This window comes from Dama dama, chromosome 24 (assembly GCF_033118175.1).
Source record: "Dama dama isolate Ldn47 chromosome 24, ASM3311817v1, whole genome shotgun sequence".
Lineage (NCBI taxonomy): Eukaryota > Metazoa > Chordata > Mammalia > Artiodactyla > Cervidae > Dama > Dama dama.
The window spans coordinates 32,146,005-32,170,574 of NC_083704.1; the positions used below are offsets into that span (position 1 = coordinate 32,146,005).

At 37.4% G+C, this 24,570-nt stretch overlaps 1 protein-coding gene across 1 annotated transcript in view; it reads left to right on the plus strand.

The window, feature by feature from the left end:
* Positions 1-2,080: 2,080 nt before the first annotated feature.
* Positions 2,081-24,570, plus strand: part of CNTN3 (contactin 3) — a 297,915-nt gene continuing 275,425 nt past the window's right edge. Inside the window, exon 1 of the mRNA XM_061129162.1 lies at positions 2,081-2,182. Within this exon, the coding sequence (XP_060985145.1) occupies positions 2,128-2,182 (55 nt within the window). The 5' untranslated portion in view covers positions 2,081-2,127. The remainder of the gene's footprint in view (positions 2,183-24,570) is intronic.

Below are 24,570 nucleotides of genomic sequence, written 5' to 3' on the forward strand. Positions count from 1 at the left end.
TCTCTCAAGTCACAACTAAGACCCAGCACAGTCAAATAAGTAAATAATATATTAAAAAAAAATTTTTTTTTAATATCTTACTGATTGAGCAGAAAAAAGAAAGGCAGGCTAGGTAACTGAAACCCTTTGGTCCAGGTGGGGAAATCAACCACTGGAAAGCTTTGAGAAGCAATGATTGAATGAGGTAGAATATGTGTCCTTCCTTCTGTACTTAAATCATTTCATGATTTTGGGCATAAGTCTCTTGGAACTGAATGCTATTGAAAATAGCTTCAAAACATCTCAGCTTCATATGCACAGTGTGACAGACACCACATGTGACTCATTCATATTCTCTTTCCTTTTTCACTTCAGTACACACATCACTTCCGGTTGCCACCTAATGCCTTTTTTGATTGGACCTAATGGCTTTTCTTTTTGGTGTTTTTTTTTTTTTTTTTTGCTTCTAGAGCCATTTTGCCACCCCTTTGAGAGGCTAGAAATGCTGGGTCATTAATACTCCCTGAAAACAGCCTCCAAACAGTGACTCCTGGGAGTTGGCGTATAAGTACCTCAGCTCCCTTGCCCCTTGGCAAGAATAACTGGACAACTCAAGGGTACCTCTGTCATTACTCTGAGGCATATGTTCTACACAAGCTGGACTTCAGAGTTTCCCCAGAAGGAATAACCTCTGCTTAGCTCTCACATCTTACCCTTTACTGTCTGTCTTCCTTTCTCTTTCACTTTTCCATGTCCTGACTGATTTTATTGTTCACCTCTCATCTAAACTGCTTGCACTTGAATTCGTTCTGCAGTGTTTGCATTAAGGGGAGCCTTAATAGTGAAAAATGGTCACAGAGCCCATGATGGTGTAAGTTGTCAACCTGCAGTTCTTAGAGGAGTAGTTCTCAATTGTATTTCCATCTATCTCAGATTCCCATAGGCCGAGTCAAAGTTGTGCCTAAATCCCAGAATTCTGGTTGCAGTTTTACCTCTTACTCCCTCTGCCTCCCCCAAGAATTGTATTGTAATGAACAAGAGCAACATCATATAGCAGTAACTGATTTAATAACTTGTTTTAAGTATGTAAGTTGCAAGATATCATGTTTTTACTCTTGAAATTGTCATTTGGGACACACTTAATTCTAACTGAATACATCACATGTCATGGCAAGATCCTGTAGTTAAGCACTACTGAGATTGCTCTCCTTTCTTAGCAACAACTAAGATAGCCCAATCCATAGCAGCTGCTGACTGAAAGTTATACACATTCTCTGCTAAAATGACTGACATTAAAGTCGTTAATTCTCCTGTGTGGAACCATTTGAGTTTCAGCAATCAAAAAGTGATTTTCTGATTTTATGCATGTGTGCATCTAGCCTACTTGATCATTAACCATGCAGTTGAGGTAGTTTCAGATAGCCACCAAAAATGACACAGGATATTCACATAATTATCTACCCTCAGCCAGCACATTCAAGTTTATGAAAATTCAAGAAAGCAAAAAATAAGGTAGTTCCATTTGCAAGATTATCTGACTGAACAATTTTCATTGTTAGCATTTTTATCTCTTTTATGAAGCTTATGTAATTGAGGGCTTTCTACAGTTGTTCCTGAAAAAAAGGCTTAGGATGAACGTTGACAATTTTACTTATAATTTATATGTCTTATGAAGGATTAAGAGACTATGAAAAGCAGTGCTTCAAGATATCTGCTGATTTGACTCATTTAGTCTAACCAAAATTATTATCATGAGAGAAAATGAGAAAAATTTTAATTTCAAGGCCATATTTTATTTGTTATGATTACTATCTAGCAAAGTTTCAATATTTAATATTTTAGTTTTGTTGGACATTTCTAATTTTGTGAAGCTTCGTCTGTATGCCTATCAGTTACATAAAGAGTTTTTTAAGTATCTACATACCATACATCTTTATTTGCACCAAAAGGATTCATTTCATTTGGGGATTTTGGGTGTTGTGAATGGTACAGTTTTATGAGAAGAAAATCTACATTTTAAAGCAATTCATTTTTTAAAGTCTGACTTCTTTGTATATATATTTTACAGATAAAAGGATTTACCCGAAGACTAAGCATTCTATTCATCAAAAACTGGACAAGAGTTACTCTTGCTTTTGGAAGTTAAAGATGTTGTTGTCATGGAAGCATTTGATCCTCCTTTCATTCATTGGCTGCCTAGGAGGTAATAATAAACTATATTTTCTAAGTTGAAGTTAGAACTATGCTTGAGTCATATGTTAAATAATTTTTAAATGTTGAACAATACTGTACAAATCTTTTTTTCCCAGAAACAAAATACTACTTTTCTGATAAATGGAGTCTTGTTTTGCTTCCTAATTTTTGCCCATTTTACTTTCATCACAAATATAGTGTCACTTACTATAACAGATCTAGTTTAGTGCTATGAATATAACAACCCAGAACTTGAGAATAGTAGTGAGTGTATGACATTTTCTCCAAAATGTTTAAATCTTGTAAACTTTAGTATAAAGAAAGAATATAGATTTTACAGAATTTTAGTATTTTCATGTCTAATCTTAAAAACAATAGTTTTTCTTCTACCAAATAACTTATTTAAGGGAGTAAAAATAAAGATAGAATTTTAATTTTTTAAACTTTGAAAATTTGTAGCTTGGAACAAAACAAAAAAGGGTAAGATTCTCCTATATCCACCATACAAAAGCAACTCTTAAAATATATTTCATTTTGTTTGTTTTGTTTCATTTTCTGGAACAATAGAGGAATAAAGACAAAGATTGCTTTAAATGAAGTAATATATGTACAATGATTAATTTTTTTTTTGCTTTTTCATCTTATTACTTTATTTCTTTTTATTATAAAATTTCGCCAGTACCTAAACAGTTGAAAGAATGGTACGATGAATACCCACATATGCACCATTTTATTGTATCTTTAATTGTACTTATTCTATCTATATATATATATGTATATGCATTTTCCATTTATTGATAGATTGACTACATCACTTGAAAGTAGGTTACAGAAGTTTTCACCTCTCACCCCCCAAAATTTAAGTATTTGTCTCTTGAGAAGATGACCTATTTTCTAGATGAACAAGTTCTTTTTGATACTTAGGGAAGGTAGAAAAAAATGTGGCCTGTCATTTTTCTTTTCTAAGAGGAGGAAATTTGTGTAGAATGAGGTCAAATGCAGTGTCAGGTAAAACATATGTTACTTGAAGACATGTTTATATTGGAGTAGACTTCTGAGCCCTTATGGCACATTTTAAACATTCTTAAAATATTTAAATGATACTTAAACCTCCAACTTTTAAAATAAACTTTTTTTTTTAAGCAGGTTGTTCCCTGATGCCTCAGTTTTATTTTCTAAAAGATTTTCTTTGCTACTAACCTAGCATTGAGCAAAAAAGGAATAATTATTTTAAATTTTTATTGTTTTAAATAGTCTTTGGAGAAGATCGACACAGATATGAAAGTAATTTTTTTTCTTGCGCTGTTTCCTTCATTTAAAAAAATTTTAAATTTGAGTTATGTTGTTAAAGGAGAAAAATGAAAGGAAATATACTTCAGCAGTATTATTATTCACAATGTCAACTTTCATAGAAACAACCTTGAAATTTTACAGTTACTTGGAAGCGGGTAGATATTCTCAGAAATTGGAAGTATAGCTAAAGGAAGTGAGATTAGTGTGTCAAAGGTTTAAAATTTTGAGTTGTAATTTGGCACTATGTACAAATTGTATTGATTGCTTTCAGTAACTTAGATGTTTTACACTTATGATACTGCTTTCTTATAGAGAAAGCAGTAAAAGCAGTATTCATTTACAAAAATATTAAAACGTTATTTAAAAAGTTTTAAAGGAACACTTGATTTTCTAGGTATGTTAAAAAACTATAAAAGTTGGTAAAGGAGAATTGGATTAATATATGATAAATTATATAGAGAGTATTACTTACAGAATTGGTAATCTTTACAATTACAATATGGAGAAGAATTTGTCTCTGACCAATTTTCTAAAGAGTGTTGATTGCATACAGTTCTTTATATACTGAATATTGGTACTCTTTTTGCATTTATATAAAATTTAGATAAAAAGCCAGCTTGTGAGTATGATATTCTGTTAACCAATATTGGGTCACTTTTTAAATATTAAATTTAAAATCTGTTCTTGATGTGGTAGATATCTATAAATAAATACCAAGACAAGACATATTATGTGAATCCACTACCTGGAGTTTATCCAAAGACATTAACTCAATAAATAGAGCAAATGCTTGATAATTTTGACTTTCTATTTTCTCAGATCTAAGCTTTCTGTTATCCATTATTTTGTGCATTTTAAAAACTATTTCCTTCTATTGTTTTGTCTCTGCATATTTCTCTCTGCAGCAAAGAGGCAAGTTGCAATTTTGAGCTGGCAGTTTTTCCTAAGATGAACATGATCATTTTTTTCCTCAAAAAACCAGGCTGCATTCATTCTTTAAAATATATTTATTAAGCATGTATTATAAACTGCACATTGTTTCCAGTGAAGAAAAGGGACAGAGATCTGTGTCATGTGGGGTTTATATTCACTCAGGTTGTGGAAGAGAGTCACAGTGAGTTAGTAGATGATGGAGCTGTGAAGAAAAATAAGCAGCATAACATGAAAGTTTGGGGGGCTGGGGCATGAGTTACCATTTTAAATGACGTCTTCAGATTCATCCTCATAGAGAAGGTGATATTTGGCACAGAGACTTAGCAGTGAACGAGCTGACCTTGTGGGTATTTAGGGAAGAGAGCTTCAGGCAGAGTCAGCAATCCATGCAAGTGTTTAATATATGACATGCTGAGTATTTCTTGAAATAGCAGGAAAGTTAGCCTGGTTGGATATGGAAGAGTTATGGAAAAGAAGTAGTGGGTGAAAGTCAAGAAGTAACGTGGAGATGGATGTAGCAGAAAACGAAGGCCTTGTGTATCACCGAAAATATTTACTGCTCTTGCTTTGAATGCCCTCAGGAGCCATAGTGTGATTTGATCAGGACAGTGATGTAATTTGGTGTATTTTTTTTTAAAGGACCTGGCTGGATGTTGTGTTGCGGATTGATTGTAGAGACACAGGTGAGCAAGCAGAGGCCGCAGTAGGAAGTTAATGCCGTAATCAGGGAAGGGATGTTGGTAGCTGACTTCAGGGTGGTAGCAGGGGTTGTTGATGTTCAGTTGCTAAGTTGTGTCTGACTCTTTGTGACCCCATGGACTACAGCATGCCAGGCAGGCTTCCCTGTCCTTCACTGTGTCCTGGAGTTTGCTCAAACTCACGTCCATCGAATTGGTGATGCCATCCAACCATCTTATCCTTTGTCACCTCCTTCTCCTGCCCTCAATCTTTCCCAGCCATCAGGCCTCAGCTCTTCTCATCAGGTGGCTAAAGTATCAGGGTATATTTTGGATATATATATATATATATTTGGATATATTTTGAATATATATTCATGAGTATTTGTGGGTGGGATGTATGTGGAATATGAGAAAAAAGAAAGGCTTGAAGACGACCTCAAGGCTCAAGTGTCACCTTGTGTCCACTTGAAGAGGTGTACCTTGTGAATGAAATGAAGAACCGGCAGAAGACAGGGATGAGTTTTCCAAACTGAAGGTCATTACGAAGTAAGGGATTAAAAGATCGATTCTTTGGATCATGTCAAGCATTTTTATTAGAATAAATAAAATAAGCATAAAGTATAATGTATCAGCATTCACCGTCTATTTAGTAAATATAGTCTGCTGAGCAATTCTAGGCATTTGGGATATACCTGTGAACAAAACAGACAATGTCCCAGTCCTCCTAGAGCTGTCCTTTTAATATATGTGAATTGATCTTACATATGTTTTATGAGTCTTGATCTTACATACGTTTTTTACTGAGTTGCTATGAAAAAAGTTGAGAACTATGTAGAAAACAGGGAGTTAGAGATAAGAACCCTCCAGAAGTCTAAGAAACCAGAAAAAGAAGTAACAGATAAGGAAAATAATAGTGCAGACTTCAAAATTAGTAATACTAATAGTACTCATTAATGGATGTTTAGGCACTGTGGAATATCCTTACTTAGGTCATCTAATGAACAAAAATACAGTGAAACAGATATTATTCTGTTTTGGAAGTGAGGAAACAGTCCCTATAAGTTTAAGTAGCTTGCCGTGTGTGCGTGTACACACACGCATAGGCTTTCCTGGTGGCTCAAACAGTGAAGAATCCACTTGCAATGCATGAGACCTGGGTTTGATCCCTGGGTCGGGAGGATCCCTTGGAGAAGGGCATGGCAGCCCTTTCCAGTATTCTCGCCTGGAGAATGCCAGGGATAGAGAGAGGAGCCTGGTGGGCTACAGTCCATGGGATCACAAAGAATTGGAAACGACTTAGTGACTTAACACACAAGTTCCAATCTATATGATTATCTCAAGATTTCTTTTTATCTTTCCAATCAGAATATAGCTCCCTAATCACTAGAATTTATCACTTCAGTAGTTGGTCTTCTGGAATGAAGTGAGAGGTATAGGCGTTGGGTTAAAAATTACCAGGACCCAAAGAAATCATTGTTTTGCTCCTTCATTACCTACTAGTTCATTGCTTAGCTATTTTAGACACTTTTTATGTTCACTGTCTGCCGAGCCACTAGCCACATATGCTAGCTGAACTCTTGAAATGTACCTAGTCCCAACTGAAATGTGCCCTAGTGGAGACTGTAAAATGCATCCAGAATATAAAAGACTTGTTACCAAAAATACTGAGTTAAAATAAATTATTTAAATATCTCAGTAATTTATATTGAATTAAATGCTGCTTTGATAATAATTAAGTTATATTTGGTCAAGTAAAAGCATTATTAAAATTAATTTAAGTTGTTTCTTTTAACCTTTTTAATGTGATTACTAGAAATTATAAAATATATATATTCCTTGTATTATATTTCTTATGGAAAGCACGGCTCTTGATATTTTTAAAATAGAAACTTGACCATCTTGCAAAGATCCTCCAATATCTAATATCTCAAAGTAGCCTACATCTGGGGAACTGATGAGAACTTTCTAATTTCCCATGAAAAGTTATAAATATTTCCTGAGTGTTAGCAGCAAATACTCAATCCTTTGTCAGATGAGTTCAGATTTCAAGTACCATTGCTTCGTGAGAGTAGATAAGATAAATCCTTCATCAGTGCATGTGAAAATTCTAAACTTTGCAGAGAATATTCTGTTTTGTTTTTACTTAATCTTCCAGTGGGTCTAGCAAGGTTTATAGGTGTTTTGAAAAGAGAAACATCCTTGGATAACTGAAATTATTGTTGATGTCTAGTTTAAAACACCACCCTGGAAAATATCATATTTCTGTAAAAGTTCTAGTGTTCTTATCTCATCAGATTATTCTCTTAGATTTGTAGTCAGCAGTCACCATATTGGAATCTGTTATTATTTTGATAGTACCTAGAAATAACTTGCGAACGTTAAGTAGCCATCAATCCAAGAAGGGATTAGTTGTAGAAGGGAAGATGATATTTAGTTGTCCTTAACTTTCTTGTAGTGGATATTCTGTTGGTGTCTCCAGTGTCAACTGTTTACTGCTGTCATGAAACAGCCCTGAAGCCTGGAAGAGACTAACCCCATGCAGAGCTCTACGGATAGACCCCTCTGATTTGCCCCAGTGATTGGCCTAAGCTATTGAGCTTAAGGGATTATTTTTTCCCCATAAAATTTGATTAAATCAAGGACATTCTGTTCAAACTTTAGGAAAAGTGCCCTTTCTCCTAGTGTATCTGAATGAGGAATCCTGGCATCCTGGTTGCATCAGGTGTCCGGCCTATAATCACATGGGAAGCCAGCCTGAGGGCAAAGCTGGCTGTCTGCATTCAGATCAGAGAAATCAGAAGACACCAGCCCCTTGATGAAATCATGTTGACATGCCCCCTCTGGCTTATACGTCATCCAAAGCAGAAAACGCCCCTACTCTAGCCCCTATGACCTGGCATAACCCTTATTCCACAGAGCTGCTTGACCTATGAAATGTTTGTTTGCCTCTTCAGGACCTACCAAGGCAGTGAAGGTTATGTCCACTCATAGGTATCCCTGAATGTATTATAACTGAGAAAAGACTTTAGCTTTATGAGAAGATTTAGATCATCTAGATTAAATCATTTTTTAAAATTGTTGGTATTATAATTGAGGCTAAACTGTGTGATCATTAGGCATGAGCCTTGGCTTCCTTTAACAGTATAGATTTAATAATGGACAACATGTACAAAGAAAATACACATATTGGGGCTGCATTTGCACATCATAAACTGCCTGTTTTAAAGCTGATAGTTTGTGTGCAAATGCAAGCCAAACTGAGCTTATTGGCACACATCTTAGAGTACCCTCAGTCATAGATTCCATCCTGTTCTTTGTCATCTTAACATGAAAACTTTCTGCACTTGTCTTTCATCCAAATAGTGATTAAGGAGTTTTGGAAACAGAATACACATTCCAATTTTCTCTTTGAGATAATTGAGGAATATTGTTCAATTGATTTAATAACTGCCATCCTTGTAATCATTGAGAAAATGAGTTTGTGGCATTGGATGTGGCGCTTCTAGTAAACTGTTTCCATAAACTCAAATAGCTGTCATTTTTCTCTGTGTGTAATATGATGTTATAGCATTGATACTGGTGAAATGGAGACATCACTGATCTCTGCTTATAAATCTTGACATACTCCATGATTTCACCAGTAAACTTATTTCAAATCATTCCCTCAGTTGCACCACCCTCAGTCTTGAATTGCTTTTCACTTGTACTATTTAAATCTTGACAGTTTATCAGAGTTTGCACGTGAAAATCAGGGAGAGGAAAAGCAAGCATCGTTGGTGTGTTTTGCTCCTGTAATTGATCTCCAGATAATGGATTTTTATAAGCTTTGTGGTGACCAAGAAGGCTTTGGGGGGGACTTAAAAAATAATGTATGTTGGAAATGCTGTTAGAGTTCAACAAGCACATAAGGTTAAATAAAACCCACAATTTTATTTAGCTCTTAAAATAGCTATTGTCTCAAAAGTTTCTGTTGATTAGTTCACTGACTCCTGCAAATAAAGTGCTCATTCAAACCAATTTAACTGACTATTGCCTAAGTGGTAAGCAGTCTTAAAGTACTCATCACATGAAAGTGTTTTTAAGTACCTCTGTGCAAATTATGTCTTCTATGAATTGTATTAGCAGAGCTAAATGGTCTGGGCTCCTGGGATGTGAGGGTGCATTCTTAAGTATTAATTCATGAATAATGTTGAACTTTGAGTATAAGACAGTCACACATGTACGTATACATTTATACAAACCACAACAAAAGGAATCTTGATTCTAGTCAATAACACTTTTTTTTTTTTTGGCAAATATGCCTGTAAGCAAAGAGAAGGCAGGGTTTATGCTGTTATACTAAATTATACTTCCTCTTCATTGTCCCCCTTTCTCACCTTATCCCTACTCCCACTTTAGTATATGTTTCCATGGGCAGCTCTTGTCTTTATTATCTCTCATCTCAACTGTTGCCCTGGCCTTGCTCCTCTCTGTGCCTGCTTTTCCTTCCTTTCGGCAGTGCATCTTATACATTGGAACCAGAGTTCTCTTTTTGTGCAGCCATCCTGCAGGCATTTACAGAGTGTCTGCTTTGTGTGAGGCATTTCAATACGTGCTTTGGAGGAGTCCACGATGAATCAGTCAGGTTGCATTCTGTCTGAGAGTGAAAGAAGGCACATGCAGACAATGAGAGGAGAAAAAATGCTAAGATTTTTGTTTTTCAGTTACTCAGTCATGTCCGACTCTTTGTGACCCCATGGACTGCAGCACACCAGGCCTCCCTGTCTTTCCCATCTCCCAGAGCTTGCTCAAACCCATGTCCATTGAATCAGTGATGCCATCCAACCATCTTGTCCTCTGTTGTCCCCTTCTCCTCCTGCCTTCAATCTTTCTCAGCGTCAGGGTCTTTTCTGACGAGTTGTCTTTTTGCATCAGGTGGCCAAAGTGTTGGAGCTTTAGTTCCAGTATCAGTCCTTCTCATGAATATTCAGGATTGATTTCCTTTAGGATTAATTGGTTTGATCTTGCAGTCCAGGAGACTCTCAAGAGTCTTCTCCAACACCACAGTTCAAAGCATCAGTTCTTTGGTGTTCAGCCTTCTTTATGGTCCAACACTCACATTCATACATAACTACTGGAATAACCATAGTTGACTATATGGACCTTTGTCAGCAAAGTAAGATCTCTGCTTTTTAATATGCTGTCTAGGTTTGACATAACTGTTCTTCCAAGAAGCAAGCATCATTTAATTTTGTGGCTGCAGGTTTAGGATCCTATTTAAGAAAACTGGGCTTCCCTGGTGGCTCAGACGGTAAAGAATCTGCCTGCATTTCAGGAGACCTGAGTTCAGTCTCTGGGTTGGGAAGACTTTCTAGAGAAAGTCTACTACCCACTCCAGTATTCTTGCCTGGAGAATCCGATGGACAGAGGAGCTTGGTAGGCTATAGTTCACTGGGTCGCAAAGAGTCAGACATGACTTGAAATGAATGGACAGAAAGTGTTGTCCTAGAGAGACTGGGCTGCTGAAAGGAAAATGGTGCCTGTGACATAGAGCCACTTTGAATTCAAAAAGTGTGAGGCTTAATTGGTATTAGCTCGCTTAGAATTGCCTTGATGGGCCAGCTGGCTGAGGGATCACACTGCTGTTCCTAATAAAATTCTAGCCCTGGCCTCTGTGTTTATCTCCTTTATTTCCCTCTTGAGGACTGTCAAGTGCTTTTCTGGAATAGATTGTGGACACACACTAATGTGTATTGCTTCAAGTGATTCATCCCGCCCATCACGGAGTGTTGGGAGTTGGGTTCTTGAGTGTGCTGTGTGTATCCTCTGTACTGTGTCTGTGGGCGTCTCGCTGATCAGCATGTGAGCCTGACTGGAAATGCCTGCCAGTGCAGAAATCAGCCATTTCCTCACAAATATCAGTTGTCAGTGCCTCTGAGCTTACATAAAAATTATGACCATCTTTGCTTGGCTGTCCTCGGTGCTAGGTACTGTGCAGGGTATTTTAGTATGTGTTTCTGTAATTCCCACATCATTTTATTTATTTATTTGTTTATGACTGTGCTGGGTGTTCATTGCTACATGCATGTGGGCTTTGATCTAGCTGTGGCAAGCAGAGGCTACTCTGTAGTTACGGTGTGCAGGCTTCTCGTTGTGGTGGCTTCTCTTGTTCTGGAGCACTGGCTCTAGGACACATGGACTTCAGTAGTTGTGGTACATGGGCTCAGTGGTTGTGGCACTTGGAGTTACTTGCTCCATGACAGGTGGCATCGTACTGGACCAGGGATTGAACCCCTGTCTTCTGCATTGGCAGGCAGATCCTATACCACTGAGCCACCAGTGAAGCCTTCTCACATACTTTCTGTCTTTCGTTTTATCTCAGTTTAAAACTTCTTTTTCTTTTGCTTAATACATCATTTGGTTCCCGTGGTAGTAAAAAAAAAAAAACCCGACAGGTATTCCACAGAGATCCTTTTCTTCACTTCCGAGGACCACCTGCCACTGGCCATTCATCTTTTCAAGTGTCAACGACACCCCAGTACCCTCCCTGTTTCTGTACACGCATAACTTGGTCATAAGAAAATGTCCATGCAGAGGGACTGTTTTTTCATCCATATTACTTTCAAAGGAAAATTCTCATACAAAAAACTGCTGCATATTTTAATTGGGGAAGTGGCCTGGCTGCTTGTTCCATTTTGTTAATGAACCTTAAGGTGCCCTGTCTATACTTCCTTCTCACCAAAGATCATACAGATCCCATTTATCTTCACTTCTGCACGTCGCTTTCTTTGAACACCAGTCCTCACTTTAAGTTTGAGACAGTGTCAAGAGACAGAACTCTGTGAGTAGACATGCAGCGCTCTGTGATTAGTTGCTCAGTCATGCCTGACTTTCTGCCGCCCCATGGACTGAAGCCCGCCAGGCTTCTCTGTCCATGGAATTCTCCAGGCAAGAGTACTAGAGTGAGTTGCTATTCCCTTCTCCAGGGGATCTTCCCGGCCTAGGGGTCAAATCTGGGTCTCCTGCACTGCAGGCAGATTCTGTACCATCTGAGCCACCAGGCAATGCATGCAGCGCTCGATGTTATTTTCATAAAAATATTTTTAAATTTAAAATTATTTAATGAGAACAGTATGTGGTAGGGAGCAATTGAATTATAGATACATCTTTACATGTATAAGTATCTGTGTGTATAATTTGAAGAAACTATAGGAGAAGATAGACATTTTATCTGTTCTGATATAGCTTTCCATAAGCTTAAAGCCCTATCACATTATTGAACAACTTTTGGAGGTTTTATTTGCCAACAGTGGAGGTTTAGCTGTTTTTTTTTGGTTGGTATTTGTCCAGTGATTGCCAGTTTTCTTTTGTTTTTTACTGAAGGGTGACTAACAATGCCCACAAGGAACACATTTATTTCTTTGAAGGTTGTCAGTGAAAATGAGAAGGCAAGTGACATTTGTAAATGGCTGAAATGTTAGAATTTATTTGTCCCTCAGTAGATAAATATAATTGTTCAACAGCCTTTTTTATTTATTATTTCTTTTATCTTTCAAGTAAATGACATAATAATTGGAGCCTGAAATAACTGCCATTGCGTTACCAAAGCAGTTGTGCAGTTTTTCCTTACTGCAATACTTCTACTTATAAAATTCCATGTTAGAAGGTTAAGATTAAAGTATTCTGATAATAAAATGTTTGTTCAATGTTCCATTCATTTTGAAACGCATCTGTTGAATGTGAAACACTGCTATTTGATTAGACTGTATTTTGGGCATTTCTTGTGTTAAAAGGAGGAAAACAACAAACTTGATCTTGGCAAAAAAAGGGAAGGACAAAACAATCTACTGTATCCCTACTAGATTTACCAGTGTAAATGTGCTTCCTCTTCCAACTTCTGCCTGGCAGCTGAGGAATTAAGCTCTTATCTTAGTAGGATAAGAGTTACCAGTTAGGTTTACTTATTTATGAGATTGCTGGAGACAAAGGTAATGTTCCCACCTGTCACTTAAACAGGAGGCAATTTGTTCCTTTTAACTAAAAGGACAGTTAAAAAAAAAAAAAGACAGGAGGGCTTTCTCAGGTAGATCTGATGCCTGGCTTGTGTTGAGTGACTTTGGGAGGCTATTTCAAGGAAGAAGTGGCTCTTTTCTTGTACTTCCTGTATATAAGTCACTGAGGGCCCCGTCATCTGTGGTCAAGAAAGAAAACTTAAGGGATGGTGTGAGATGGTGTGGTGACTCATGAGTTCACATTCTCTGAACCCATGACTTAATTCACTTTTTTTTTTTTAAGAACTTGAGAGTGGAATTTGTAAGCTGCTATTTTGAGTGGCTCTGATGACTAATTCAATTGTTAATTCCAAGCATGTGAACTTTATTTGCTCCTCAAATCCTACAAGCAAGAAGGGGTGGTGAAGGATACTGTTGGCTGGACTTAAGGCATCTAGGCAGTGCTGGGATTGGTCACTACCATTGTGACATTGATTGCTGCTGCCTATGGACATGGGACATTGATAAGTTTCAACCGTTATTCAGAGAACACATGAATACTGGGAACAGAATTTCCCTGTTCTTCCTTGTTCACTGTGGCAGCATACAGTCTCTTGTTTTAAGAATCTGTACCACACAAAGGGCAGTCTCATGTGCCACCCAGGTAGGTTTAAAGAGGGATGGCAGTTTAGTGTTTTTCATGTGTGTGCATTTTTATACTAGCATTAAGTTTTTGTAGCAGGACTCCTGGAATTTTAGTCTACACCTAAGACTTGTAAAACTACATATTCTTTCACAGGATTTTAATATACTTTGACTTTTTGACTCTATAGGAAAACAGCTTTTCATTCTGATCTCATGAGTATGTGTGTGTGTGCACACTCTCGCACATGATATTTAAACTCAAACATATGTATAAGAAATATAGAAAAGTAGTCACATGCAGAGCATAATTTTGTCGGTAATTATGAAATATTGGATGTTGAACAATGTCATGCATGGGTTTCTGAGTGCCCATCTATCTTTTAGTTAAGAAATAATATTTACTATAGCATATTCAATGCCACACAAGCCTTTTTTATGTGCTTGATTACACAGCGAAGTAAAATGAGGATCCTCAGTGCTGTGGCAGTTATTTCTATTATAGGAGAAGAGAGAAGATACACATTCTGCTAACAGCAATATAAGAGAATTCCGTGTTTTTTTTTTTTCTGCTTCGTGGGGTTTTTGAATGCTCTTTGCTGTTACCTTGTTGAGTTTTCCATTGACACTTCATTGGTGAGTAATTATTTGAAGACAGAATAGAAAGTAAATACTTGTTGGAGAATTGTCTCTCAGTGAGAACTGATGTCATGCTTGTCATGAAGATTCCGTATTTTAAAACTTTTTAAAGTAATCACCCTCCACAGGCACCTTTTGTCTTTGGCATAATACTTGCAATTATTTGCTCAAACCAGGTAAGTGAACACAGGTGCCAGTATTCACAACCATCATGAAGATAAGGAAAATTTCATCCTATTTTTCATGCCATGTAGATGTGAGACTCTAAAGAATGAAATCATTTATTAGGCTACCTTCTCATAAATTACTAGTCCTCAACCAGAGATAATTAAACATTTGACATGAGAGCTAGGCAAAAAATAAATAAATAAATACAGTAACAATACCATTTATGACACTGCTGCTTGCTATATTAAAATTTTTTGCTTATCTTTGCATCAAAAGCCCTATAATATTGGTATCATTCCTGTATAGCAGTAGAGAATTCAGGGACTCTGAGAGCTAAAATGACTTCCTAAACCTAGATAGAAGTATTACAAAATAAATCTTGGTTCTCACAAGGCAAAGTCGCTGTTCTGGTAACAGACGTGGCTCTTCCTAAAGCCGTGGTCAGCATACTTTTTAATAGAATGTTCAGATAGGATGTATTTTGGGCTTTGCATTCCATATGGTCTCTGTCATGACTACCCATCTCTGCCACTGTAATACGAAAGCAGCCATAGATAGTACCTGGCTGTGTTCCAGTGACACCTTATTTATGGACACTGAAATTTGAATTTCATATATTTTTCATGTGTCATGGAATATTGTATTTTTGATTCACAGGTCATAACATAACAGATGGCTGTTGAATTTGACCAATGGGCCATAGTTTTCTGATCCCAGTTCTAAAGCATAAATACATGTTTCTTTCAGATCATTTTTTAATCAAACACTTATGCTATCATGGGCAAGGTATTTTGCTGTGTGCTCTAAGGGAATAAAAAGGCAGTAGGTTGAGGAAAAAGAAGGAAGCCTGCATGGAAACTACTAAAATATAGAGACTTTCGGAGAGGTATAATCCAGTACACTCCATTGAATTTCTGATAAAGTGGAGTTAATTTTGGCTGGAGTATCAAAATAAGACTCTGTGTCTTAAAGGACAGACTGAGGAAACATTCCAGACAGAAGAATGGCATCAGTCAATTAAAGATAGTTTATTTAGTAAACACAGTTATTCTGCATATAATTATAGATGACAGTCTTACTGACAGCCCTGAAAGTGTTACTGCCTGCAGGACTGCCTTCAGGGGAAGCTGAGAATGTGCTCTGTCTCTGTGACAGGGCCCAGACAGGGTGAGCCAGGAGACAGAGAAGGCCTAGTATTGCTAGACCTGCGATTGTTTTTTAAAGGTGAATTTTGACTTTATACCTAATACATTTTGATTTTTAAATGAAGTCACACTAAAGATTCCAAATATACATGACGGGTCACATCATACAAGCGCCATATAACTAAAGAATCACAGATCTGCAGAACCCCGGAAAGATAATCTAGCTCGGGTTCTATCTGAAAAGCAAACGACTTCCTCAGTAAAGCTCAAATTCTGAGGTAAAGAGAAATGTGGAATGTGTTCAGGCATTCAACAGGTGGCTGATTGAAATCCTAACATTCCACTCTAACCTTAGAAGATTTAGACTAAAGTACATCAAGGCTGTATATTGTCACCCTGCTTATTTAACTTATATGCAGAGTACATTGTGAGAAACGCTGGACTGGATGAAGCACCAGCTAGAATCAAGATTGCCGAGAGAAATATCAGTAACCTCACATCTGCAGATGACACCACCCTTATGGCAGAAAGCGAAGAAGAACTAAAGAGCCTCTTGATGACGGTGGAAAAGGAGAGTGAAAAAGTTGACTTAAAACTCAACATTCAGAAAACTAAGATCATGGCATCTGGTCCAATCACTTCATGGCAAATAGATGGGGAAACAGTGGAAACAGTGACAGACTTTATTTTTGGGGGGCTCCAAAATCACTGTGGGTGGTGACTGTAGCCATGAAATTAAAAGACATTTGCTCCTTGGAAGAAAAGTTGTGACCAACCTAGACAGCATATTATAAGGCAGACACATTATTTTACCAACAAAGGTCCATCTAGTCAAGGCTATGGTTTTTCCAGTAGTCATGTATGGATGTGAGAGTTGGACTATCAAGAAAGCTGAATGCTGAAGGATTGATGCTTTTGAGCTGTGGTATTGGAGAAGACTCTTGAGAGTCCCTTGGACTGCAGGGAGATCCAACCATTCCATCCTAAAGAAAGTCAGCCCTGAAAATTCATTGGAAGGACTGATGCTGAAGCTGAAACTCCAATACTTTGGCCATCTGATGTGAAGAACTGACTTATTGGAAAGACCTTGATGCTGGGGAAGATTGAAAGTGGGAGGAGAAGGGGATGACAGAGGATGAGTTGGTTGGATGGCATCACCGACTCGATGGACATGAGTTTGAGTAAACTCTGGGAGTTGGTGGTAGACAGGGAGGCCTGGCATGCTGTGATTCATGGGGTCACAAAGAGTCGAACATGACTGAGGGACTCAACTGAACTGAACTGAAGAATTTAGCCTAAAGATTTAGACTAAAGGCTGATTATGTGTTAAGGAAATTTGTGATTCACATGTGTCACAGATACAGGTATCAATGTATCACAGATCTGGTGGTGTTCTGCAAAGAGATCCATCTCCTGGATTGGTCAAACTTCTGCCAATGCTGATATTTTGAAATCCTCTTGAAACCCCTCTTAAAAATAACATTAAGCATAGAAAACTTCCTTAGATATCTGGGTAATAAACAGCCCACCAAAAGCTCAATTTTTTTTTTTAAATGATTCTGGTGACTATTCTAACGAGTCATTAAAATTCAGAAAGGGGACTTTGCTTCAGCACTCAATTTATAAACCAGATTACTAATAAAGTGTTATTGCTTTTAAAGTGCTCTTCATGTGTGGCTTTAGGAAAACAACTCCTGTGTAGTATTTTTATTCTCAGTACTGCAAAGGAGTGTGTGTAATGTAGATGGCCAAGATCCTACAAATTGTCCAAACAGAAATAGCCATCCAATAATAATGAATGCTTCTACTGTAAGAAAGGGAAAGATACAAACAACTGAATGAAGAGTTCCAGAGAATAAAAAGGAGAGATAAGAAGCCCTTCTTAAATGAACAGTGCAAAGGAGTAGAGGAAAACAATAGAATGGGAAAGACTAGAGATCTCTAACTCTCTTTAAGAGAGTTAGAGATGCTAAGGGAATATTTCATGTAAGGATGGGCATGATAAAACCAAAAATGATAAGGACCTAACAGATGTAGAGAAAATCAAAAAGGTGGCAAGAATACACAGAACTATACAAAAAATGTCTTAATAATCTGGATAATCACAATGGTGTGATCATTCACCTAGATCCTGGAGTGTGAAGTTGAGTAGGCCGTAGGAAGCATTACTATGAACAAAGCTAGTGGAGGTGATGGAATTCTAGCTGAGCGATTTAAAATCCTAAAAGATGGGAGAAATATCAATAACCTCAGATATGCAAGTGATACCAATCTAATGGCAGAAAGTGAAAAGGAACTAAAGAGCCCCTTGATGAGGGTGAAAGAGAAGAGTGAGAAATGTAGTTTGAAACTCAGCATTAAAAAAACAAATATCATGGCATATGGTCCTATCACTTTATGGCAAATAGAAGGAAAAAAAGTGGAAGCAATGACAGATTTTCTTCCCTTGGGCTCCAGAATCACTGCGGATGGTGACTGTAGCCACAAAATTTAAGACACTTGCCCCTTGAAAGTTATAACATTATACAGAGCAATGTAAGTCAGAAAGAAAAACACCAATACAGTATATTAATGCATATATATGGAATTTAGAAAGATGGTTAATCTTTATGATGACCCTATATGCAAGACAGCAAAAGAGACACAGATGTGAAGAACAGACTGTTGGACTCTGTGGGAGAAGGTGAGGGTGGGATGATTTGAGAGAATAGCATTGGAACATGTATATTAACATATGTGAAATAGATCGCCAGCCCAGGTTTGATGCATGAGACAAGGTGCTCAGGGCTGGTGTACTGGGATGACCCTGAGGGATGGGATGGGGAGGGAGGTGGGAGGGGGATTCAGGATGGGGAACACATTATACCCTATGGCTGATTCATGTCAATGTATGGCAAAACCACCACAATATTGTAAAGTAATTAGCCTCCAATTAAAAGAAAAAGAAAGAAAGTTATGACAAACCTAGACAGTATATTAAAAAGCAGAGACATCATTTTGCTACAAAGGTCTATATAGTCAAATTGTTACATATGGATGTGAGAGGTGGACCATAAAGAAGGCTAAGTGCCAAAGAATTAATGCTTTTAAATTGTGGTGCTAGAGGAGACTCTTGAAAGTCCCTTGCCTGCAAGCAGATCAAACCAGTCAATCCTAAAGAAATCAACCCTTAATATTCATTGAAAGGACTGATGCTAAAGGTGAAGCTCCAGTACTTTGGCCACCTGATGCAAAGAGCTGACTCGTTGAAAAAGACCTTGATGATGGTAAAGATTGAGGACAGGAGCAGAAGGATGTGGCAGAGGATGAAATGGTTAGATAGCATCACCAACTCAGTGGACATGAATTTGAGCAAACTCTGGGAAATAGTGGAGGACAGAGGAGCCTGGCGTGCTGCAGTTCATGAGTTCTCAGAGTCAGAGTTGACTTTGTGACTGAACAACAGCTACTGTAAAAACATGACGGTATCATTCAATTAGCTTATAGGAATAAGCTCCTATTTTCACAAAGTGAATTATTTTTCAGTTAGATATGCATATTCCAGCTGGAGATAGAGTATTTGCTGATAGATTTATCCTGAGAATGGGTGTGTTCTTTCTTTTGATCCTCTATTAACATTTTGTAAGTTAAAGCCATTTACAATGAACCATAAACAGACTCATTTCCTTTCAAATACTAATTTATCAAATTATCCAATGTATACAATATGATAGGGATGCTTAGGGGGTAAATATATGTTGAATATAGTCATTGTCTTCTAAAAGTTTAAAGACTGGTGATGGAGGAGTTATGAGTGAAAAATAAGTGAAGGTAATATGTAGTGCACTAAGGAAATTGTGATGAATAAAACATAGAAAATTGTTCTAATAATTCACAATGGGAAAAGATTGCTACTAAATGTTTACATGGAGGAAGAAATAATGAAATGATTTAGTGACTTACTTTAGACTTCCTAAATGACTGTAGCTTTCTCATGTTATTTTTTTAGTCACTAAGTCATGTCTGACTTTGTGACCCTATGGACTGTAGCCCACCAGGCCCTGCTATCCCTGGGATTTCCCAGACAAGAATGCTGGAGTGGGTTGCCATTTCCTTCTCTGTGTTATCTTCCCAGGCCAAGGATCAAACCCACATCTCCTGCATTGCCAGTCACATTCTTTACCACTGAGCCACCCTGGGTAGCCTGTAACTTCTCATGCATATCAGTAAGATGTTCTCCAGGATGGTGCTACCAAAATTCTAGAGAGATATAACTTATCCTTACTAACCCTTAGGTATATTATTTATAATCTGTATCAATATTAGAAGTAGCAATAATGTTCAAATGAGTACTATTTTTTATTCAGTATTTAATATTCACTTAGAATTACGTGGCTTGGTGGATGCAAAGTAGGGCCGGATCCTCAATGTTTATTTTTTTCTTTGTTAACTTTTGAGACTGTGCATGTGTTTATATGAAGTATTTATGATGAAGGATTTTTCTCTATATTATACAGAACTGAGGAACTATGTTTTTCAGAGTAAAATTTATTTCCTCCATTTGACTACCAGCAGGACACAATACTGTTTGTTCTTCCCAAGCCTACAGATACAGTGATTTCACAGATTTGGAGAAGGCTCACTTGTCACCACTACATCTTGGGACCACAGAAACTCTGTGTTGAATGTGGTTTGTACTTTTCCTTCATTGCCAAGATTCTTAAGTGAAGGAAATGAAAGAAATACCTTGCAATCATTACAATTTTACTCCCCTCCCACAAAATAGTAATCTTGGACTCTGGGGACAAGAAAGGATGCTTCTAGACCATGGATTATCAAATTGGGGGTAGAAAATGAAATAGAATAGAATTATGATTCAGCATGCAGTAAGATTTAGTGCTATTTCAAGAAACTTTTTAATCAGTTGTGTATGTGAGTATATACACATGCACACTGTATCTACAATAAATCATGATAAAAAGTTTCTACAACTATTCATGTTTCTACAACTCTGAGACTCACCCAAGAATACCCCATAGTTCCAGATACACAGTTTTGGGAGTTGCTGTTCATTGTCTTGCTTTCTTTGATCTCTGTACCTCCCCGATAACCCAGTTTAATTCCCCACTTATGGTCTAGAAATATAAAAGCAAGTCCCTGTTTGGGAAAAGAAGTGGGAAGAGGGAACTAGATGGTATCTCATATGCTCAGATGTTTACAGACAGAGTTCCTGCTTCTGCTTGCTGATGTGCAGGCAAGAAAAGAATTTTCTCTCTTCTACTTTATGAGATTACAGCTGCAAGAATACTACAAAATGCAGTCACTGGTTTGTATTACTTCTTAATAGCTTCTCCATTATAACCATTTTATAATAGGGATTTTTTATTGTATAATTATTTTTTCATAGAAACAATATCCTTCAACTAGAGTTTGATATGAAACATCCTTATTAAAATACACAAAGAGAATCATGCTTGAGCCCCAGAGAGCCTTGACCCAATCTCTTTGGTAAAGAATAGAAACCACAAATACAACCAACTCTATTAAACTCTCCAAGAGAAGTTTACTAAAGAAATGTTTTTTTTTTTAATTGATTAATGAAATAATGAAGTCTTTTCAATTCAACATGGTTGGAGAGAACCTTGTGAATTTGCATACTTCAAAGATATTCAGTGGCAGTTGGTATAATAGAAAGCAGGAATATGTGTTTTTTTTTTTTTCATTTTGAATAAATGAGCCATAGATTGTGTACTCCTGAGTGTGTTGTACACATTGCACGCTATATCTTTCAATAGCCTTGTAACATATTTATCATGTTGAGTTGCTATTAAGCCATCTATCAAGAAAGGTATAATTATGGACTGGGTATTATGGAAATATGTCAAAGAGATTCAAAAGCACTAAAACTCACATTCATAAAAAGACAATAGTGTATTTAAATGAAGCAAGGGACAGTATTATGATAGCATTCTAATCTACAAAGACTTTGACTTATCCCCCATATGTTTGTTTTGTTTGCAGTACATTATTTCTTGTCATGACTCTAAATTGTTTAAACATCTTTCAAATGTAAAGAACATTCCACAAATCAGATATACAGCCATTGGATTAAAAGCATCAAGATGAAATATCAGATACTCTCAGAAATATACCCAAGTTCTCTAATATTACTTAGCTGTGTTCTATATTGAGTGTTAATCCATCCAGTAAAATAGATGCTATCTTCCATCAAAATCTGTGATTGGTTTACTGAAGTGCCAAAATCCAGATATTTAACCTTAAACAAGACTGTTATGTACATAAATGTGTCTGAGTATGAGCCTTATTACTTTTTTTTAGGCAGGTTGCAATGAGAGGAAAAATGCAATTTTTGGCTAAAAAACTTTTTCCTGCATTGAAAGGGATCTGCCACTTTATGGAAGAACATTCATTTATGTGAACATTTATTTTAGTACTTGTAAAGCTCAAACAGCTGCTTTCAGTTCTAATTCTCTAACTATTGAGCACTGCTTCCCTTGCAGTTTTTCCATTTCTGGGTATGAATGAAGCATGAAGTAAAGATTGAGCAAATCATGTAGTAAGCTGTTAACTTACAATTTAAAGAATTTTTTATCAGTTTCTCTGTCATGCTGTACTACACCAAATATATGTCATGCTCCAACATTTTTCCTTTTAACCTAATTGCTTGATAGCATTTCCAATATGGAAAATGGATGAATTAGCTATTCTTCATAAGCATTTTATTGGCCTTTCTCATCTAAAGTATGCTGTATTGCCTTCCCCCCTTTGTTTTAGTGTGTGGGTGACAGTAAATTCAGCTGCAGGTGACAGCAATGCATTAAAGGTTTATTTTTCCAACACATAACGTTTAGAGTTAATGTAGTTCATATTGATTCAAGAGCTCAAGGATGTGAGGACTCTTTTCTAGAAGATCCTAGCAGATTTTCCTCTACCTCTTGTGGCTCAGCTGGTAAAGAATCCGCCTGCGATGTGGGAGACCTGGGTTCAATCCCTGGGTTGGGAAGATCCCCTGGAGAAGGGAAAGGCTACCCACTCCAGTATTCTGGCCTAGAGAATTCCATTGACTGTATAGTCCATGGGGTTGCAAAGAGTTGGACATGACTGAGCAAGTTTCATTTCACTTGTTACTGGTTGAATTGTATCGCCTGAATATTTGTGTGTTGAACCTCTAATCCTTAGGACCTCAGAACATGACCTTATTTGGACACAGGGTCATTGCAGATATCATTTTTGAAGATGAGATCATCAGGGCGGACCCTAATCCGTTATGATTGTATCCTTATTAAGGGGGTAGGTGTTAGAATTCAGGCATAAACACGCACGCAGAGGGAAGATGTGGTGAAGAGATGCAGGGAGAAGGTGGCCACTGGCAAGCCAAGGAGACAGGCCTGGAACTCATCTTAGGGCCTTCTGGAGAATTCAACCCTGCCCACACCTTGATTTCAAAATTCTAGTCTCTAGACTGTGAGATGGAGAAGGCATCCACTTCTCTACTGGAGTGGAGAGTACCCCACTCCAGTACTCTTGCCTGGAAAATCCCATGGACGGAGGAGCCTGGTAGGCTGCAGTCCATGGGGTCGCGAAGAGTCAGACATGACTGAGTGACTTCACTTTCACTTTTCACTTTTATGCATTGGAGAAGGAAATGGCAACCCACTGCAGTGTTCTTGCCTGGAGAATCCCAGGGATGGGGTTGCACAGAGTCGGACACGACTGAAGTGACTTAGCAGTAGCAGCAGCAGACTGTGAGATGAGTTAAGTTCTGTTTCTTAAACAACCCAGTTTGTGGTACTCTGTTATGGTAGACCTAGCAAACTAATATACCCCTTTGTGGGTGTCACTGGTCTCATAAGTTAATCCCCGCTGTTTACCCTGCTTCCCAGGCAGAAGCTACAGAGATCTGGAAAGGTACTATATCTGGTGCTTTTCATATCTCAGGTGAAAGGCAGGTTCTCTTGGCAGGGAAAACAGTTATGGAAGAACTGTTGCGTAGACAACCAACAGTATCTACCACAGCTAGTTTTTCATGTGGTGCGCATGTCTGACATTCAGATATTTGTTAAAGAAATAAATCACCATATTGAAATTTTTGGCCTTTCCTGACTTTGGAAGAATATTAATGAAATTGTATTTCAATCATTTCTTGCCTTTTTTTTCCTACCATTTTCTAACTGTAAGCCACCAATGCCAAAATCAATGGTGATGTCCCACTGCTACAAAGTGTTTCTTTCCATCTTAAATTTCCTTTCCTGTGGAATAGTAGGGCTTGTTATATAGATCCCATATCACTGGTGGCGTTTATTTTTTTTTCTTTCTCTGACTTGCACTAGACATCCTTCTATTTGGGTTGAGTATCTCTTTTAAGTACATTGAATATTCCTTTCTAGATCCACTGTCTCTTAAATTCTTCCTTAAATAGCACTACCATCCTAGCTCCCTTTTGGATTGACCTTCTTCATTTCCTCCTGTTTTGTGCTGTGTAGCTATGCTGCAAGTCTGCAAGGGGAAATGGGGAATATGCTTTCCATTTCTGTGTGAATTTCAGGAGTAACATTACAGTCTTTTAGAATTTTCATTTCTAGTAAAAGTAATGCAACTGCCTGCAATCCTTTGTCTGTTTCTCTCTGTCGTTCTTCATAAAAATTGTATAGAGTATGACCGTTAGAATTGATTTGCCACAGTTTGATCTTTTAGTGACATTACCTTAGGAGCTCATAAAGCTTGTACTTACATTCAAAGGCAGTTATTCCTCGTAGCCTCTGGGTGTTTGGGGGGGAAAAAAAAAACACCTCAGGATTGGATTTTTCAACTTATTAGTCCTGTTCGGAAATGTTATATGCCCTTTATTTTAGGTTGTAAACTTAAAATGGAGCTTGGGAGCCAGGCCAACATATCAAAAAATGCCCCTGTCACAAAAAGTAAAGTTTA